This window comes from Ursus maritimus, unplaced genomic scaffold (assembly GCF_017311325.1).
Source record: "Ursus maritimus isolate PB19 unplaced genomic scaffold, ASM1731132v1 scaffold_10, whole genome shotgun sequence".
NCBI lineage: Eukaryota > Metazoa > Chordata > Mammalia > Carnivora > Ursidae > Ursus > Ursus maritimus.
Window position 1 is genome coordinate 77,490,140 of NW_024423344.1, and position 19,652 is coordinate 77,509,791.

General features: G+C 48.5%; 1 protein-coding gene across 5 annotated transcripts in view; it reads left to right on the forward strand.

Annotated features, from left to right (window-relative positions):
- Positions 1-19,652, forward strand: part of ARHGEF7 (Rho guanine nucleotide exchange factor 7) — a 126,322-nt gene that overhangs the window by 64,393 nt on the left and 42,277 nt on the right. For all 5 annotated transcript variants that reach the window (XM_040624693.1, XM_040624675.1, XM_040624689.1 and 2 more), the window contains 2 exons: positions 207-408; positions 10,394-10,482. In XM_040624693.1, the coding sequence (XP_040480627.1) occupies positions 207-408; positions 10,394-10,482 (291 nt within the window). The remainder of the gene's footprint in view (positions 1-206; positions 409-10,393; positions 10,483-19,652) is intronic.

A 19,652-nucleotide genomic window follows, 5' to 3' on the forward strand; every position in this document is an offset into this window, starting at 1 on the left:
CCACGAAGAGGGTTTGCTCCGGGACCGGCACCCGGTGCTGGTGGTCAGGGTGCACTGCGGGGAGTCCGAAACCTGCTTCTCTACTTTAGCGGTTGTTCTGCTGTTGGAATGGGACAGTTATGCTCTGTTCATACTAGTCAGACATAATCTAATTTTATGTGAAGTAGACGCCATGAAATTTTTCTCCGCCTTCTTTCCTTTTTTAGGACATGACTGACAATAGCAACAACCAACTGGTAGTGAGAGCCAAGTTCAACTTCCAGCAGACCAATGAAGACGAGCTCTCCTTTACGAAAGGAGACGTCATCCATGTCACGCGGGTGGAGGAAGGCGGCTGGTGGGAGGGCACGCACAACGGCAGGACTGGCTGGTTTCCCAGCAACTACGTGCGGGAGATCAAGCCCAGCGGTAAGTGGGGCCCTGGCGGAGGGGCTGCTGCCTGTCCTGTAGGCGGAAAGCGGACAGAGGGCTTGTGCTCTCCATCTGAGCGTGCGGAGATGGCCCTGGGCGGAGGCGTCGCGCTCTTCCCCGCTGCTGCTTCCAGCTAAGGGATCCTTGCTTTCGTCCTCCTTGGCGTGCTGGCATGAAGTCTCCGTCATTGAAAGGAGCATTTCATTCAGTCGTAATACCCATTTAAAATAAGGACTTGGGGTTTGCCGTATCACACAGGCTGTTAATTTTTATCGCTACGGGTGCTTTTGGCAAGGACGTATCCTTTGTTTTTCTTTTGTATATTAAAATGCATCATTTTCCTTATGTTTTCTGTAATTAACATTATTCTGAAAAATTACTCAGAGGCGTGTATTATTTTGAAAGGGAATAGTAGTAGTTGGCGCTTATTTCTGTTGTTTGATTCTTGAGGAATTAGAAGTTCTGAGGCCTCAGGGCTGTGTTCTCTGTCAGGAAGGTGTGGCTTGACAGTTCTGTGCACCCAGCATGTGTTCTCTGCACATGCTGTCCTGCTTGGGGCTGTGCCAGGGCAGTAGCTGTCCTTCTGAGCACATTGCCTCGCTGTTCATGTCATGAGTCAGCATTAGCTGTGTGCAAAGACTGCTGGGTTTTTGAGTGCGGCTGTGCAGTTCTTGACCTCACAGATTCCTCCATACAGATGACCCTTGAACAACTTGGGCTTAGGGGTGCTGACCCTGCTGCGCAGCCCCAAACCTGTATAACTCTGATGCCCCCAAAACTTAAATAACTTCTAGTAGCCTATCGTTGGCCAGAAGTCTTACTGATGAAATAAACAGTTGATTAGCATATATATATATATATATATTTTTTTTTTTTTTTTTAAGATTTTATTTATTTATTCGACAGAGATAGAGACAGCCAGCGAGAGAAGGAACACAAGCAGGGGGAGTGGGCGAGGAAGAAGCAGGCTCACAGTGGAGGAGCCTGATGTGGGGCTCGATCCCAGAACGCCGGGATCACGCCCTGAGCCGAAGGCAGACGCTTAACCGCTGTGCCACTCAGGTGCCCCGATTAGCATATATTTTTTGTGAAGGCATTGCTAAAAAAGCACAGGAGACCGCACATTTGCAGTACTACAGCATATTGAAAACATCCGTGCGAAAGTGGACCCCTGCAGTTCAGCCTGTGTTGTCCAGGGGTCCACTGTATAAGAACCCTTGTGCTTCTGTGGACTTGGCGCTAAGTGCCACCCTCCCAGCCCTTCTGACACCAGGAGGGTGGTGTCGGAGCAATTCGGTGACATCTCTTAGAGCTCCCAGGACCCTGGTAATTTCCTATGTGATAAGAGCACTGGGAGCATCTTTTGTTCTAATACTTGGTGTTTGATCCTATTTCCTGATACAGAGCTCCCAGAAGCCTGGTAATTTCCTGCGTCCGGAGCCGAGGGGCAGACCCAACATTTTTTCTACTTCAAAACCACATTTTGCGTATTCATTCACTTGTTGCTGGACATTTGGCTTGTTTCCACCTTTTGCTGTTGTGAGTCGTGTTGTTGTGAACCTGGTTGAGATCTGTGTGAGTCCTCTCCGTTCTCTTGGCTATGTGCCTAGGAGGGCGGTTGCTGGCTCCTAGGGTGACTGTGTGGGACTCCTGAGGAGCTGCCATGTTGTTCCCCCAGCAGTGCATGAGGGCTCCCGTTTCTCCACATCCTTCACATCCTTGACAACGCTTTTTTTTTTTTTTTGGATAATAGTTATTGGGTGTGAAATAGTACCTCACTGTTGCTATTTTTCTCTAGTTGATAACAAAAACAGTATTTTCATTACACTAAAGGTCTCAGTAAATAAGTTTCTTGGTTGCTTCTGTTCTGGTTACTATATGAAGTGTTGCTGTTGTTCAGTCCTCACCACGACCCCAGAAGATGTTGAAATACTCAAGGCCTAGGGCGCAAGTCCTCCTTCTAAGCCATGCAGGTGTGTAGCCAGATGAGCACGTGGCGCTGGTATCAGGCTGATACGATAGAAATGTTGCCTTAATCTTACTGACTGAGTGGCTGGGGTGAACTCATTAGTAGTCCCTGGTCAGGTCCTGGGAAGGGCTGAGTCCAGTCTCTGAGCCAGTTCCTGGCCAGTCCTGAAGTCTGATGGTCATCCTGGGGCCAAGAGTGCTGCCCTCAGCCATTTCCAGGAGGATGCTGGAGTTGGGGAGGGGAGAGGGAAGGGTGAGTTGGTCTTTGCCGTTATCAGTGAGGGCAAGGGGGCCACAGAGCTGGTGCTGGGGCCCGCCATCAGAGTGGAGCCCGACTGGGCCCATCTCTGTTCAATCTGGGCCTTGAATTCTGCTATGAGTGACTCATTTATTTTCTATTTATTTATTTCTAAAGATTTTATTTATTTGGGAGAGTGAGAGAGAGCACAAGTGGGGGTGGGTAGCAGAGGGAGAGGGACAGGCAGACTCCCTGCTGGGTGTGGAGCCTGATGCGGGGCTTGATCCCAGGACCCCGAGATCATGACCTGAACCGAATGAAGGCAGACGCTTCACCGACTGAGCCACCCAGGTGTCCCATGAATGACTCATTTTAATGGGAATCTTGGGCTGACTTTGAGTTGCCACAGTAAGGGTGCAAGTGAATTTTTACTTTTCAGGTATTTCTCCCCATGGAGTTTTGACAGTTACCCTTTGACAGTTACATGGAAAAGATAGTCCGTGGGTCTCAAAGTCCTCTTCCGGTGACATTTGGGAGTTGTTTCCTAAAGGACTTGGGCGTGCGCGGTATTGGTGTTGTCAATAGATGGTTTCATGGTGTGCTGTCACCCTTGTGAGGTCTGGCAGTGCCGCACCGATGCCTTGGTCTGGGGGGTGTGGGGCCAGATAGCTGGTGGGGACAGATGCAGCTCTAAGGACAACTACCCATTGCATGAGGGGGTAGTTGACTTAAGAAAAAAAAGTATTTAAAAGGGGCGCCTGGCTGGCTCTGTCAGTGGAGCAGGCAACTCTTGATCTCGGGGTTGTGCATTTGAGCCCCACGTTGGGTGTAGAGATTATTTAAAAATCTTTAAAAAAAGAAAGCCATTATGTGTCTGTGTTGACTTATGTCAGGGGCGACTGCATCCTGTTCCACCAATTTTTACGTCTTACTCTGTGTTTCCGTGTGCACGTGCATGAGAGAGACCCTTTTAAACACATATATAACTGCATTTGGGTCACGTGGAATTCTTGGTTTTTGTACTGAATGGAGACAAGTAACTTTGGAAAATTTCCTGTTTTTCTGTTTTTTGTTTTTTAAAGTATAAATAACACGTTTGCTCCGATTGGTGATCTGTCGTGCTGAGTATTCTTTAGCTGACAGTCAGACTAAAGGAATAACCTTCTGGGAATAACTTTCCGTGCTGTGCTCGCAGATTATCCGAGTGTATTCTAGGGAAACTGATCCCTGTGTTTAGATGTGGGCGTTTGAGACAGGCAGGAAATGCTGTTTTTACTCTATTACTTCACAGCAGCGGAGAACTCAGGGGTCACAATGACATGCTAATATTGTATCCTCAGTTATTTCTGTGACTTTCTGATTTTGGACAGGATTTCTTTTTGGAAGGTGTGTTTCAGATAAGCACTGTAATTCACAGTGCCATTCTTCATTTTCTGTAAACAAAGTGTGCCAGATCTAACTGGCAGTCATGCAGGAGCATTTCCTTGTGAAACAAAAATATGGACGTCCTTTAAATTGTGAGTTTCTCCTTGTTACACTTCCTGTATGAGTTTTGTTCTTGAATAAACACACCTGAGGTCTGCCTCTCAGTGACCTCTTCTGGGCTGCCTGTCTCCAGGTAAGTGCTCAAGAGCGTCTGCTAGATTGGTTTGCCCTTGTAACTGCAGACCGCAGCCTTGCTGTGTGTGCCTTTGACCTGTGTGTGCTTTCTTGTTTCAAATAACCCTCTTTGAAGACCAGTGTCCCCCAAGAGTCTGCAAAAGGGTATTTCCAAACCTTGCTGCGAGTGTGCTTTTCTCCCTGAATATGTATCCCCTTATGGCAGGTACCCCCTTTATTTAGCATTTATTTTCTATGCACATTGTTTTGATATGCAAAAACAGTGGAATTCGGCTTTTTGTACACACAGGTGCATGTTTTATGCACATTCTGTAAAGAATATCTTACATTGGAGACCGAAGGGGAGAAGCAACAAGGCAGTGGTCCTGGGGGAGAGGGACTCTGCTTGCTGCTGCTGCTACTGCATCGGTCAGTAGTGGGCCACACTACAGGTCATGCGCCCCTGGGTTGGGGGGGTCGTGTGTGCTTTTGACATCAAAAAGTGACCTAAAACGCAAGCTGGGTTTTGGGTGCAGCGATTAATTTAGTTATGGAAGAAAAGTGTTATGATTATAATCTGCAGGGAAAGGGACAGAGGTAACAAGTTTGTTTTTGTGTTGCTGGAAGTGAACGTGTGTGCGTGCGATGTTAGGTTTCTGAAAGCACCCCGGATAAGGCTGCTCTAGAGGGTAGGCCTGCCTACTGTTTCTTCCAGATTCAGATGTGATAACAGGTGGGAAGAGTTATCCCACGTAGGATTTGTTTCTCTGATGCGTGTGTGGGGAACCTGGCATGATGTATGGAGGGGTCTGGGATACAAGGGTATGGAATTTTGCCAGGAAGTGGGAGTGAGTGTTCTCCAGATTAATGCAGTGTGCGCTCCCCCAAACATCTGTGTTAGCGGGTGTTGTAGGGGATGTTCTGTGTGTGTGTGTATGTGTGTGTATGTGTGGCCGTGTCCTGGTGACTGTGATTGAACACCCTTTTCCCAGGACATGGCCCCTAGAGCAGCTGACATATACTAGTTTGGGGGTCAGAGTTGATAGTCCTTCAGTATCAGGGATGTTCTTTTAAAGTTTTTTGTTTTCTTATAAAACGCTGTTGGGTAGTACGAGCCTGTAAAGACCAAGCAAGGAGGACAGAAGCCCCTGGGGATGGAAGTGGAAGTCCCACTTCACCCACCTCCACGTCCACCCCACAGCTGCCTTCCAGCTCCCGCCCACGTGCCGGGACTCCTCTGCGTGTCTTGGACATGCTGTCCCTGGGCGCCTTGTCTTCCCTTCCCTCTTCCTCGTAAGCTTGGGCTTTACATTTTCTTCTCCCGTTGCTTCCCGTCATTGGTAATGCGTGGCAGTAAGCTTGGCGTGTGCTCGGCTGTGCCCCACTCTGTAACACGAGCACCTGCCTCTGCCTTTCTGCAGCCACCCGTCCCGCCTGCGGTTGGCCGTGTTTTCCACGTTCCGCCGGCAGGACTGTGGGGAGTACACTCACTTCCAGAACCACAGGCAGCATCCATTCAGCAGGTACTTGAGTGAATGCTGTTGTGGGAACTGGGAGAATAACAGTGAAAAAAACGAAATGTCTTTCCAGAAATCCTGACACTTACGTGAGGCTCCCTGAGTAGAAAATGAGGTGGAGTAGACAGTTGAGAAGGTGAACGTCCCCTGGGCGCTCTGCTGGCATTAAATAAAAGACTAAGAGGTGGAACGGGGCACGCGGTGCAGGTCTTCCCGGGTTCCCTGGGCTCCATAAGCCAGCTACAGAAAATCACTGTTGGGACGAGTCTGAGTCTAGGGAACTCCGACTTCAACTGGGTATGAGAGGATAGGAATGACTGTTTTTGTCTGCTGTGATAATGTCTTGATGGTTGGGTTTTAAAGTCTGAGTCTGACAGACATTATAAAGTTTTGTTGGTAAATTGCTAGAACCTGGGATCTCCTGTATAATGCTTCCAGAAAAGAAGAGGAGGGGCCTAAGGGTTAACTGTTGAAGCTACAGAAGTGTATATATATTACTGTCTCTCTTCTGTGTAAGTTTCCATAATTCAGTTGCAGAAAAGCAGGGGCAGCATCACCCTAACGCGGAGCTCCCTGAGCATTTACTACTAGCGCGTTATCACTGAAGGAGCGGGGAGGACTCGGGACCAGGTACCGTCCAGGGCGAGGGCACTGTGGCAGTGTGGAAGCTGCTGATGGCAGAATGAACCCATACAGAGTGAGTGACGTGACCCGGCATGGGGATTCGTGGATGAGGTGACAGCTGTCGTGCGGAAGATAGGAAGAGGAAGTGGGAATTAGCCACTCCCAGGGCTGGCTGCGGGCTCTGTTGGGTCACTTACATCACGGATGAAGGGGCCCCAGTGGATGTGGAGCTTTCGGACCAGTTGTTCGTAATTGTCCTCTTCTGTAAGCGTTCTAACTCCAAAAACAGTCACAAAAGAAAGCCTGTGATAGTTGAGTCACATGCCGTGCCTATATCTGACCATCGCCTTTGCCTGTAGCCAAGAGTGAGGGCTGTCGTGTACAGCAGCGCCCCCTCATTCGTGGTCTGTTCCCTGTGGTCACCTGAGGTCCGGAAGCAGCGACGTGTGTTGGGAGGTGAGTGGTAGCCTCACGCGGTGTCACTCAGCTCACTCCTTCAGTGGGCATTTTATCTCCTCAAGCTCTCACTTCGCTGGGTGAGTCCCAGACAGGGTGACTTTTATTAGAGTCTATTGTTAGGGTTTTCGTTAATCTCTTACTGTGCCTAACGTACAAATTAAACTTTATCATAGGTCCGCACCTAGAGGAAAAATCGTATCATGTGTAGGCTTCGGTATTCTCGGTTTCGGGCATTTCCAGGGTCTTGGAAGCTAGGGCTCACCAGTTGGGGAGGGGTCTCCTGTATGGGCCTCCCCGAAGTGTCCCCACCTTCAGTGCTGCTTAGAGGCGCCCTGCCCTCCATCCAGGCGTGGTTCCGATTCTGGACAGCATCTTCTCCAGTAATGCTGCCTGCTTGCTGTTTTTGCTTTCTCCTGAAAATCCTGTTAGCTTATTTTGCCCTCTGTGGCTTTTAATCTGTTTTTCGTATGTTTTGTTTTGCTGGGCTTCATTCATTTGGAGTCCCCTTCTCAGACGTTTGTGTTCACCAGCCTCCCCTCACCAGGGGTGGTAGCCATCCAGTGCCATTTTAGTGACCAGAGAGTTCACGTCCAGGAATTGTTTCATTATTTTCCAGGTGGTTTTTCATTTTCGTGGTGTCTTTCTTCTCCATTGTGGTTCTTTCTTCCCAGTGTTTTAAACATACTTACTCCGCCCCGTTTCCAGGTCTTGGGTACTCATTTCCCTTGCATGTCCTATTTGCTTACACTGTTGACTCAGTTCTTCATGGGCTCATACTTTCTTGTTACAGATCTGTCTTTGGGGGTTCGGTGGGGGTACCTGTGTACCCTGGCTTGCGGAAATATTCCTACAGAGGAACCTTTGCTTCCTGAGGGACTCCCAGAGTTTTTCTTGACCTGGGCAGATCCTGGTGGGCCTTCGGAGGTTGGTGTGCATTTGGACCATATACCGCAGCAGGGACAGGGTCCGGGCTTTGATTTCTCATTGGCTGTGTCTCCCATCCCTGAGTAGGCAGCCCACATCTGTGCTGTTTCTCTGGATCGGTGGCCAGGGGCTTTAGGCTTCTCTTTGTCAGCCCTAAAGGTCACCAAGAGATCCTCCTGTTTCAGTCTGTCTGGCCCCAACCTCAGCCCCCACGGGCCCTCCCTGTCAGTGCCACTAGGGATTCCCCACCCCCTTTTCTCATTTAGCACATTCATGCGTAAGTTTTCCTGTTTTTGGTGTTTTTAGTTTATCTCAAGAAAGGGAAAATCTGCATCCTATGGCCCCTGGAAGGGCAGCATGAAATTACATTCTCTTAGTTTCCCTGCCTCTCCATCACAGTGGATTGTATCAATCCTTAGCTATCAGGTGGGCCAAAAATGGGTGGTTTCGTGTTTTGTTTTGCTTAGGATACTGGGAAGGCTGAGTATTTTCTAATGTTTCCTGTGCACATTTTTTGTTACGATTGGCCATAACTTCTTGTCTGGTATATTACACTTTAACGTGTGTAGGTTTTGTTGTTCTTGTTTTTGGGGGGTGGGGGAGTAGGGGAGAAAGTGCTAGAAGGCTCCCGAAGGCTGCACAGGAGTTCCTACGGTAAACCTGGGAACCTAGGCCCCTGTCGCTGTTGTGTTGAGGAAGTGTCACCTCTGGGCATGACTGTCCTGAGAGTCCAGGCACTGGGATGAGTGCGGGCAGGCCCTTGTGTGGCCGTTAGTGGGGAGCCTGACGAGCCTCTGCCTCTGCCTCAGCCTCAGCCTCGAGGCATTAGCTGGTCGGGGGCAACAGCCTCCTGCAAGCCGTGTGCGTCAGGTGTCCGTGGCAGCCAGGCTTCTTCGCACGGGACGCCTCGCAGTTGGCAGCCCTGCAGACCTGCACGTCTCCTCTGTGAGGCTGCTCGGGGCTGGCCCTTCTTACCTTAGGACCCTCTGTTGAGAATGGCACCCGAGGTTTGGAGAGATGTTCTCAAGCCCTCCCGTCCCAGCAAGTTCCAGCAGCAGCCAGCAAAGTTGTGGACTCCCTTTTGCGAAGGGAGAAAAGACCCAGTGTTTGGACTGTGCCTACGTTGTCTGGCTCTCTCCTGCCTACCCTTTATTTTGATGCAGTGTTGGTAGCCTGAAACTTCTTTTCAAAAAGGTTTTTCCTTGTAGTCGTCCTAGTAAGTTAATTGAATGCTGTTATCTGTGGTGTTGGGAGGTGTGTCTTAATTGAAATGAGACAGTTAGCAAATTATTGGCTTTTAAAATAGTTCGAAGCAGATTCAAGTTAGTAGCGTGCATGTTGGTGTTTGTGGTCTCAGTGGCTGCCATTTAGGCTCCAGTGCTCTCCCCTTTACTTTATTTGTACTTGTCCCCTAAATTATGGGTTTTAAAGATGAAAAGGTATTGTTAGGGTGAAGGCGTGTCAGGTTTTTGTTCTGTAGTTACACACTGGCTGTAGGTGCGCGATTGGGACGAAGAGTGTGGTAGCTAGAACAGCTTGGTATTGCTTAGGGGTTCAGAAGTAACTCTTTTCTCACAGAGTTCTCTTTTCCATCCTGTGGGCAGAGAGCAAAATTCTTCCAACTTTTGTTCATTATTTTCAACCATTTGGAAGATCCTTACGGTGAGGCATTGAAGGAAGGTTTAGGTGGACAACTGCACAGGAACAGGAAGGCCCACAGGGTGTGTATTTTAGGTGTTTGGGGTTTCTTTTGCTAGGAAGGTAATGGCACTGGGCAGGCAGTTGGAATTAGGGACCCGAAGCTTTGGGAGTGTTTGCGGAAGTGCTGTAGAGATTCTGGACGGGCAGGTGGAAGGATGCTGAGCACGGCACACCAGAGGGACAGAACGTCGATTTATACAGGGCAGGTGGGTGGGACTGTACGGACTACATCCCCTGGGACACACTCCTCGGAATTTCTCCTCGCCCTTGCTCCCCACCAGCCCCAGGAGCCTTGGAGGAGGACCAGTGGGCCACAGAAAATTCCCCCCGAGAGCCGTGTTCTCAGTTAGCAGACGCTGCTTTGATATGTGTTACACTGAACTAAAGCTGGGCCACGTACAAATACTTGGTCCTTGCAGTCGTCATGATTGCGCTTACTGTTGTCTCTGGCGCACAGGTTCTCAGGGCTGCCTGGTGTTTTTTTCTGTCCCTGCTTGGCGTGTGGCTTTCCTCCTCATCATCACTTGGAGCCAGATCCTACCTGCTTAGACACACTGCGTTCTGAGTGCTCTGGATTCCTGAGGTGTTGTCCAGACCGGGGGTCGCCAACATCGTCTCTGATTCTGTTCTGTGTTTTATCTTTACTCCTGAGTTGTGGGTGTAGCTTTGCTGGTGTTCTTTTATCAGCTGTCAGTAACGGAGCACAATCTGTCAGATGTTGAGCCTGAAGAGGGAGTGCGGGGTGAGTGATGTGTGAGGCGGGGGGACACTGACTCCCTGACCTCAGGGAGCTGAGCGTGAGGGAGAGAGACCCAAGTCTCTGTTCAGCTTCCCGTTTTGGTTGGTGGTTGCAGTGGAGGCCCCTGGACCCGTAGCTCTGGGCTGTGTGGGGCTGGTGTGTTTGGGGGTCTCAAGTGCTGGTCAGTAAAACTGTTAAACATTTTCATTTCAGAAAAGCCCGTGTCGCCCAAGTCAGGAGCACTGAAGAGCCCTCCCAAAGGATTTGACACTACTGCCATTAACAAAAGTTATTACAATGTGGTGAGTCATTGAAAACCTGTTTTAAGAATAACTTGTGTTTTTGTTGTTGTTGTTTTTTTTTTTGATTCTCAAACTCTGCAGGGTAGGATGTAGGTAAACTACAAGGGGCATGAAGGAGGGTATAAAAACCATCCATTATTGGCCGCACAGTTACAACCACCATTAATGTTCTGCTGTGTTTTCTTCTCATCTCTGTTTTATAATCTCATATTTTTGTTTCAATATTTATGTAGAATTGTACCACTTTTGTCACATAATGTAGTGCTCCCTCATACCATTGCAAGTCTTCAAAGATGAGCTTGTAAGATGACGCGTGATGTGACTTAAAGCCATTACGGGCATCAGATGGCATTTTACTTGTATTTAGAGTAGATCGTAAGTGCTTTAGATCGATTACTGTTTCTAGTTTACTTGCATCTTAACGTTAAGTCTTTCCTGGGGTTGATGTACATATGTATCAGATAGCATGGAATCACAGGAGAGTGTCTACATGCACGTAGTAAAGATGAGTGTTTTAGAATCTAAAACTGCATTTTGAAACTTAAGAGCTATTTGTGAACTTAAAAAATACTTGTGATGTTAAGCCTAGTCTAATCCTTCTTGGTCCCTAAACCATTGCATATACAGCAGAAACAGGAAATGATACTTTTTATTTGGATAACCTTTTAAATTGCTGGCATAGATTGGTGTGGTAAAGCAGCAAAGTGAACTTCGTCAATGTGGATGGGTCTTATTCTGTGGAAAGTCTGCATTTTGGGTTTCTTCGCCACTCCTCGTCTTCCAGAGAAAGTCTCCTGATCGGGGTTGTCCATCTGAGTGCTCGAGGCTGCGCATCTCTGCCGAGGACCAGCTCTGGGCTGGTGCTGCTGTGAGCGGTCCTGAGGGTTTCAGTGTCTGCGCTGCTGGTAGGAGAGGGTGAGGATGCGCGGCTCTCTGCCGGGCTGACCTGTTGCCGCAGCCTGCGAGTCTGTGCCGTCGGCGTGCTGAGATTCACTTTCCGTTGGCTGCAGATCTTACAGAGCATGTGAGCTCAGGAGGGTTTGCTGTCGTGACACACAGTGGCTCGGTACCCGCTCTGCACCAGGCCCTGGCAGGGGTGGTGGGTTGTAGCGGTGGGCAGAAATGCAGCCAGCCCCTCTTCTCATTTGTGGATGCGGTTCATTGCTTCCCCCCCCCCCAATCTCCGTGCTCCCTCTGCCGGGTTTCCCTTCCACACTTCTTGTCCCATGACCTCCGTGCAATGCCCTATCTCAGATTGGTTTTCTTCATGTTGGCCAACGCCAGGCCCCTCTTCCTGAGCAGTCCTTCATTGGGCCTCAGCCTCCGCTTCTCCCACTTCCTAGTCTTTTCCCAGTCTTCTCTGCTCCCTCTGACCGCAGGCTTCCACGCCGTCTCTGCACTGACAGAGCACCAGGCTTCCCAGCACAGCCTGTACCCCAGCTTAATGGGGCCGCCCACTTTTCCTGGTTGTACTCTGCGCTCCACGTCCTTTTTGGTTCTTTGTTGGATGTTTGTTCCTGGAACATGGCTCTACTGAGGTCGTTGGTTTTTAGTGGGTATTAGGCTATGTGTGTGGCTCCGTGCACACAGCCACAGTAAGAGTCGTTCTGTGGTTCTTCAGGGTTTCACAGTACGAGAACTTGTGGAGCTGCCTTTGCTCTTGTGTTCTTATGTAGGACATTGGTTTCTTTCTAGGGGAAGGCTTCATGTGGCGCGTGCTAGTTATAATCCACAGTGATGTTCTGAAGGAGCTTGCTTCTCTTAGAGGTTCTGTCCAAATAATTGTTAGAGGAAGTGAGTTAGCACCCTGCACCCTAGCGCCGGCTGCATTTGTCCTGTCTCTCTAGTAACCTTGCTTCCACTAGGGATTTTGTCAAAGTAGGCAACCATGCTTTCCTTGAAGTCCTAGCAAGTTGTTTTCCTTTGCATTTTATACGTGTGTGCGCGCACACACACAGACGCATGCACACACACACAGACATGCACGCACATACACGCTCCTAAAGATTTATTTACTTATTTTTTTGGGGGGGGGGAATCCCAAGCAGATTCCCCGCTGAGCACGGAGCCTGGCGTGAAGCTTGATCTCACCACCCTGAGATCATAACCTGAGCTGAAATCAAGAGTCGGATGCTTAACCAACTGAGCCCCCCAGGCGCCCCTTCCTTAGTATTGTAACTTCTGCAGTCCTCTTCAGCTTGAAACATAATCAGTGCCTTTTTTAGATCTCCTTCTTTTAACTGTGCTCGTACGGAGTAGAGAGCCATAGTATCTCATGTGCTGTTCTACAGTCAGCTACTCGTTCATTCATAATATAGGAAAACACCTTGACCTCAGAATCACGTCCAAATTGTTGTTTACATAAAGCTGTGTTAGTAAATAACACGTGTTAAAATTGCAGTTGTTATGGACATAACGCAGAATTCTAGAAATCATCTTTTGGGATACCACTCACATTTTATAGGGGAGAACGCAGAAAGCTCTAGAGGTTAAAGAACTTGTCCAAGGTCACACACTGGTTAGTGATTAAGTCAGGAATAAATTCCTCTTCTTTGAGGTTTGTATTTATAAATGATGTAAAGTAACATATAGAACAGAATACCACATGCAGAGGAAAGTAGAGTAGATTATGCATTCAGCATTTTCATTCTGCCTTGTGTGGTTTCGTTTTCACAGGAAACTAGGTATTTCACAGGAAGTATAGGTATTTTTAACCCCACTGATTGGAGAAGGTTCTCCAGGAGGAAAGACCATTCACAAAAGACCAGGTCTCCGTGTGGGCTCAGCGGAGAGCAGTGGGGAGAGCTGTAGGTGGGGGTACAAGCGTATTGAAATTAAGACAGGAGACAGGCATGAATGGGTTGGATCTGTAACCTGCTGCTCCTGTATGGTGGTCAAGACAAGCCAAAACACTGGGGGTACAGAGTGATTCTTGGTGACTTAAGACTGTCATGGGACATTCATCATGTTTCCTCTTCAGGGGACTCCCACTGCGCAAACGTTCAGTGTGATGGTGTCCACAGGTCTCTGAGGTGCTGTTAATGTATCTTTGTTTCTTTCTCTTCTTCTGACTGAATAATCTATTGTCCTTTTTGTTGGCGGGTTCTTTTGCATTTCAGATCTAATGTTGAGCCCCTCTAGTGAATTTTTCACTTTATCACACCTTTTAGTTCATGATTTCCATTTGGGTTCATTCAGATTTTCCATTTTAAAAAAATGATTTATTTATTTGAGTGAGCATGCAAGTATGTGGAGGAAGGGGCAGAGGGAGAGGGAGACTCTTTTTTTTTTTTTTTTTTTTTTTAAAGATTTTATTATTTGACAGAGAGAGAGACAGCCAGCGAGAGAGGGAATGCAAGCAGGGGGAGTGGGAGAGGAAGAAGCAGGCTCCCAACGGAGGAGCCCGATGCAGGGCTCGACCCCAGGACCCCGGGATCACGCCCTGAGCCGAAGGCAGACGCTTAATGACTGAGCCACCCAGGCGCCCCGAGAGGGAGACTCTTAAGCAGACTCCCCACTGAGTGTGGAGCCTGACACAAGGGGCTCGATCTCATGACCCTGAGATCACGACTTGAGCTGAAACCAAGAGCTGGATGCTTAACTCTGAGCCACCTAGGCGTCCGCATTTGGTTATTTTCATGTCAGATACAGACTGTATTTGAGTCATTGTTTGACTTGACTAGTTTAGAGCAGTTTTAGGCTCACAGTAGAGTGGGGAGGGTGATGGAGATTTCCCACGGACCTCCTGCCTCCAAATATGCGAGGCTTCCCCGTGATCAGTGTCTCTGGTGGCTTGATGGCACGTATTTTAGTGCAGGAGAGTAACCCACTGTCTGGATGGGCCAGTTCATACATCGCCCACCAGAGGACATCTTGCTTGCTTCTGAGTGCTGTCAGTCATGAATAAAGCTGCTGTAAATTTGCGTGAACAGGTTTTTGTGTGGACATGTTTTCACCTCCTTTGGGTAAATACCAAGGAGTGCTGTTGCTGGGTTGTGCGGTAAGAGTATGTTTAGTTCTGTAAGAAGCTGCCACACTGTCTTCCAGTGGAGGATTCCTGTGGGACATCTTCACCGCGTCTGGTGGTGTCCGTGGTTTGGATTTTGCTGCGGTACTAGGCGTGCAGTGATGTCTCCTTGGTTTAATTGGCACTTCCCTGATGACAGGGGATGTGGAGCATCTTTTCATATGCTTATTTGCCAGTTGTGTATTTTCTTTTGTAAGGTATCTGTTCAGTTCTGTCCACTTTTAAAGTTGGGTTCTTTTACTGAGTTGTAAGAGTTCTCCGTATGTTTTGGATAACAGTCATTTACTAGATGTGTTACTTTTTCCCTTTAACTTTGTAGTTTGAGGATAATGTGCATGGGTGTAGCTTTTATGGCATTTATCCTGCTTGGTGTGCTCTGTGCTTCCTCTGATCTGTGGCTTTGGTGTCTGACATTAATGAGGGGAAATTCTCAGTCATCATTGTTCAGTTTTCTGTTCTTCTCCTCTTGGGATTCCCATTATGTGTATGTAACACTTGGTGCTGTCCCACAGTCCTTGGTTCTTCTCTTGTGTTTTCTTGTGTCTTTTCAGTCTTCAAGGATTCCGTTAGGTGCTGGAGCCTGTGATTCTTTCTTTAGTGCAACCTGTCTGCTCATGAGACCGTCACAGGCGTTCTTCTTTTCTGTTAGTGTTTCTCTATCAGTTTGCAGTTCTCCTTGCTGGCTTCTCTTGCGTGCAGCCTGCTTTATCTGCTAGAGCCTCCTGCATGTTAATCATAGCTGTTTTCAGTTCCTGGTGGGATCATTCCAGCATCCCTGCCATGTCTATCTAGCTCTGATGCTTGGTCTCTTCGCATTGTGTGTTTTGCCTTTCGGTGTGCCTTGTACATTTTTCTTGATAGCTGGACACGCTGTGTCAGGTAAAAGGAAGTGTGTAAATAAGCTGCTGTGAGGTGAGGTGTGGGGAGGGGAAGCACTCTTTAGTCCTGGGATTGCTGTGCTGAGTGGAGTCCTGTGGACTTCATGGGGGTGTTACATACCCTTCCGCCCACCCCCCACGAGATCAGATGGCTACAGTGAGCTGGGGCTGGGTGTCTCCCTTCCCCGGTCATTGAAGCAGTTTGGGCTCTGGCTCCCTCCCTCCCTCCCCTGAGGGCAGAGTCCTCATTAAGAACAGAGGCTGAGAGTATTTCAGAAAGGTTCTTCTCCATTTCTCTGCTGGAAGCCCACGGGCATTTTCGTCTGATACTTTGGGAACCTGGTCAAACACCTAGACATAAATTTCCCAGTGTTGTGGGGGCCTCTCTGCAACCGGCTCTCCCCCGGTGGTGGTAACTCTCAGGCTTGTCTGCACTGAGCCTCCAGCCATCCGTCAGTTCTAGTTCCTGTGTTCTAACCTTGTTGCTGGCTCCAGGCTGGTTTATGCCCTGCCCCCTCACCCCCCGCCCCGGCCTCTGGTGAGTTGGGCTCTCAGTGTTTGCCTCTCAGCCTCGCCAGTCTTGGGCTTGGAAGTTTGCCTTGTGTCCTGTCCTCTCTCCCCTGTGGATCCAGGACACATTGATTTTTCAGTCTATTCAGCTTTTTACTTGTAGGATGGAATGATGATTTCACACAGAAACGGGCAGAATGGGAAGTCCCTGTTTGAACAGATTGATAGCAGCTGTTTAGAAGCCTTTACCTGCTGAGCCCAGTGTCGAGGCCCCTCAGCCCATTGCCATGGAGTGCCTGGTGTTTGTGCGTGGGTCACATGTTCTTGGTTCTTTGTGTATCTTGTAAATTTTCACTAAAAATTGAACACTTTAAATTTTAGTAATCCTGGATTCTGAACTGACTCTCCTACTCCCAGGATTGGTTGTTACTTTTGTTTACTGACTGACTTTGACTGACTCTGCAGTTTTATCTCCCCCACAGCCACTGATGGGTTCATTTTGTTAAAGCTTGGCTTCCCTAGTATTCATACTCAGAACCGCAGAGCTTGGTATGTAGCCGAAGATGGCACAGAGATTGGGCTGAAGCAGGTTGCCATCCTCTGCCAGCGGGTCTGTATGTGGTCGGTTGATGCATTGGGGTGAGAGGAGGCTTTTTAGAACATAAAAGCAGTGAATGAAAACAAAGGAAAATATCGAAATTGATTAGGCTTCCTAAAACTTTAATAAATTCTTTGCCTTTGAACAATGGAAATCAAATTACAAGTTAATTGGAACATTTGTAACAGTTACAACAGCACTAGATTATCCTTAATGACTGAGGAGCTCATGAAGGCACATACATTAGGATTAGTGGGTAAATATGAGCGGATACGAGCAGTGTAAAACTAGAATGTTGATGGTTGTGTTGGAATCGTTTGGGCTGCTGTAACAGTGCCACAGACTGGGCGGACGCCTCCCTGTTCCGGAGGTGGGAGTCTGAGATGAGGGTGCCGGCAGGCTTGGGGTTTGGGTGACTTCCGTCTTCCTGGTTGACAGAGGGCTGCTTTTGGTGACGTCTTCACATGGCCGAGAGACGGAGCCAGCCTCTTCATCCCCTTAGGTGGCCCCAACTCCAGGGGCCACCACACCGGGGATTTCGGGATGTCCATACGCATTTTGGGAGGACACAAACATTATCTACAGCACTCTGACAGTATGGTTAGGCTTTTCATAAAAATTCTGATAGCAACTGTTCACATATCTGTGAGCAAAGATTTAAAGAGAATCTTCACTCTGATAATGGTGGAAATGTAAATCCATAGTGCTTCTCAAAAGTAGCGTGGCCTCTGTGTACAGAATTCTGAAAATGGTCAAGTCCTGTGATCTAGGAGTTCTAGAGGAATTACCTAAAATGTGTTCAGTGATGTTTGTGCAAAGGTGGTTTTATTTTTATTTTATTTATTTATTTTTTTAAGAATTTGTTTATTTTAGGGAGTGAGAGCAGAGGTGGTGGGGGCAGAGGAAGAGAGAGAGTTCCAAGCAGAGTCCCCCGAGTGCAGAGCCCCAATGTGGGCCTGGATCCCATGACCCTGAGATCACGACCCGAGCCGAAATCAAGAGTCAGACGTTTAACTGACAGAGGGAGCCACCCCAGCGCCCCTGTGCAGAGGTGTTTCACTGGGATTATTACAGTGACAACTTGCAAGCAACCTAAGTATGTAGCAGCATAAGAACGACTAAGGAACCAGTGGCATGTACATTTACAATTGCTAAAAATGCACTTGAAGCTTTAAAAGATGCCTAAAATACGTATTCACGGGCAGTAAGCAGAATACAAAATCTGTAGGTAATGGGATGTAATGATGTAAAACTGTTGATGTAGGGAAGCGAAGTGTGCCGGAGAGCGTGGCTTCTCGGCTGTGGCAGACTTTGTCACTCGGTGATGCAAGCTGAGGCAGCTTTGGAGGGTGACGTTGGCACCAGAGGCCAGACTGTTGGAGTCAGAAGCAGGGAGTCAGACTTGAGAGCGGTAGTGGAAGAAGTTCCAGATACTGGAAATACGGAGTTGATCGTTTTCTGTGACAAAGCCAGCCGCCACTGTTAAGTCTGTTTTCAAATGGGAAAACAGAAAGCAGTTTTCTGTGTCCTGGATCAGTGCATGATCAGGAGAGCCCTTGCTTCAGGTGGCGGAGCTGGGGGAGCGCAGGCCTGTAGGTCGTGTCTGTGTGCCCGTCGGTGGGCTGGCCTGGGAGGGGGAGCCCCCTCGTTGCCTGCACAGGCACTTCATTGTCAGATGAGCTTGGCGATGCTGGCCTTGGCCTTGTAGTATCGCCTTTAGGGAGCCTGGTGAGGTGCTTGGCCTTGAGGAAGTTTTCAGGGTTATTAGAGCATGTAGAAGCACTTAGGGCATTAGGCATCACTGAGGTCACCGTGCTGTTCTGTTTGCAAACAGACATCCCCTTGAGGGCTCCCTGGGAGAGCTGCAGTCAGGGGTGACCGGTAGTTGTAATGGAAGGAAGCGTGTTTGTGGCTTGCCTGCGCTTGGTGGATTTTAGCAGTGAAAGCACGTGAGCTGCACCTGTGGGATGGCAACCTCTTTGCAGCAGAGCTGACACAAGCCCCTGGAGAGAGGAAAAGCTCTGGAGATTCGTCCTTTAGGTGGTGAGGAATTTCCTCAGTCATCATTAGAGAGGAGGTTTCTTAAATATGTCCATCTGGGGAGATAGGACCTCATGACCTTACATGTTCGGTGGTACTGGGTCATTTTTCAGGTTCTATCGAACGCTTTTATCGAGGGCATTATGTCGGTACTTTTTATGTACAGAACAGCGAATAGAGAACTACTTCTCATGCCAGGGGTCATGAAAAGGCAGGGTAGCTTTTGCCTTTGAAACATTGCAGTCATGACAGGTAGCAGTCATTACTTTTAGTAAATTTACAGTTATAGGTGTGCATTTTTCATAAAACACTGTAGCAACTTCCACGGACCTTTACTGTGCTCTGGAGAAATAGTGCATCTCTCTTTCCTCTTGGTTCCTTGTGTTGCCTGGAGCCTCTGCATCCTGGGCCACGGGGACACCGGAGACCGCTGGCCCAGCATCCTGCGCTCCCATAGACCAGCACTGACCCCAAGCCCTCATTTTGCTGCTTCTCCTCTTCCCTTGGCTCTCCAAGATTAACCCATACCTTAATGGCTTTTCGGTCCTTACCTCATGATATTGGAGTCATGTAACAAGTAGCACCACGTGGGAGTCCAGGGTTGGGTTGGAAGGCTGCAGTAGGTGGTTTGTAAGATTTCTTGTACCTTAAGTCAGGGAGCTGATACTCGAGTGTCACAACCCTGTAAAATCACCACCCCCTGCCTCCACCATACTGCCTTTTTCAAACAGACAGACGTGTGCAGTCCTAGGTGGGATGTGGCAGAGCCAGGATTTGCGGCCAGGTCTGCTGGGCACCCAAGGCTGCCTCTTCACTCACCCCTGTTTGCTAAGGCCGTCTTCTTGCGATGACCTTCTGTAGTCGACCCAGAGCTTTTGCTGCAGCTATTGCATAGTAAACCTTTAGCATTTGGAAGAAATCATCCTAAGACCTTATGACTCCCCAAATTTAGAGATACAGTAATATAATGTCTTTCAAAAGGCACAACATTAAACTTTTACCTGGCCCCTCCACACTCTTTCGAGAGTTGGTTACTAAGAATATGCAGACACGAGCAAGCTCCGTTCACTCGGTAATTTCCAGTGCGAGCGGGTGGGGTTGTGCTTCTGTGTCCTGA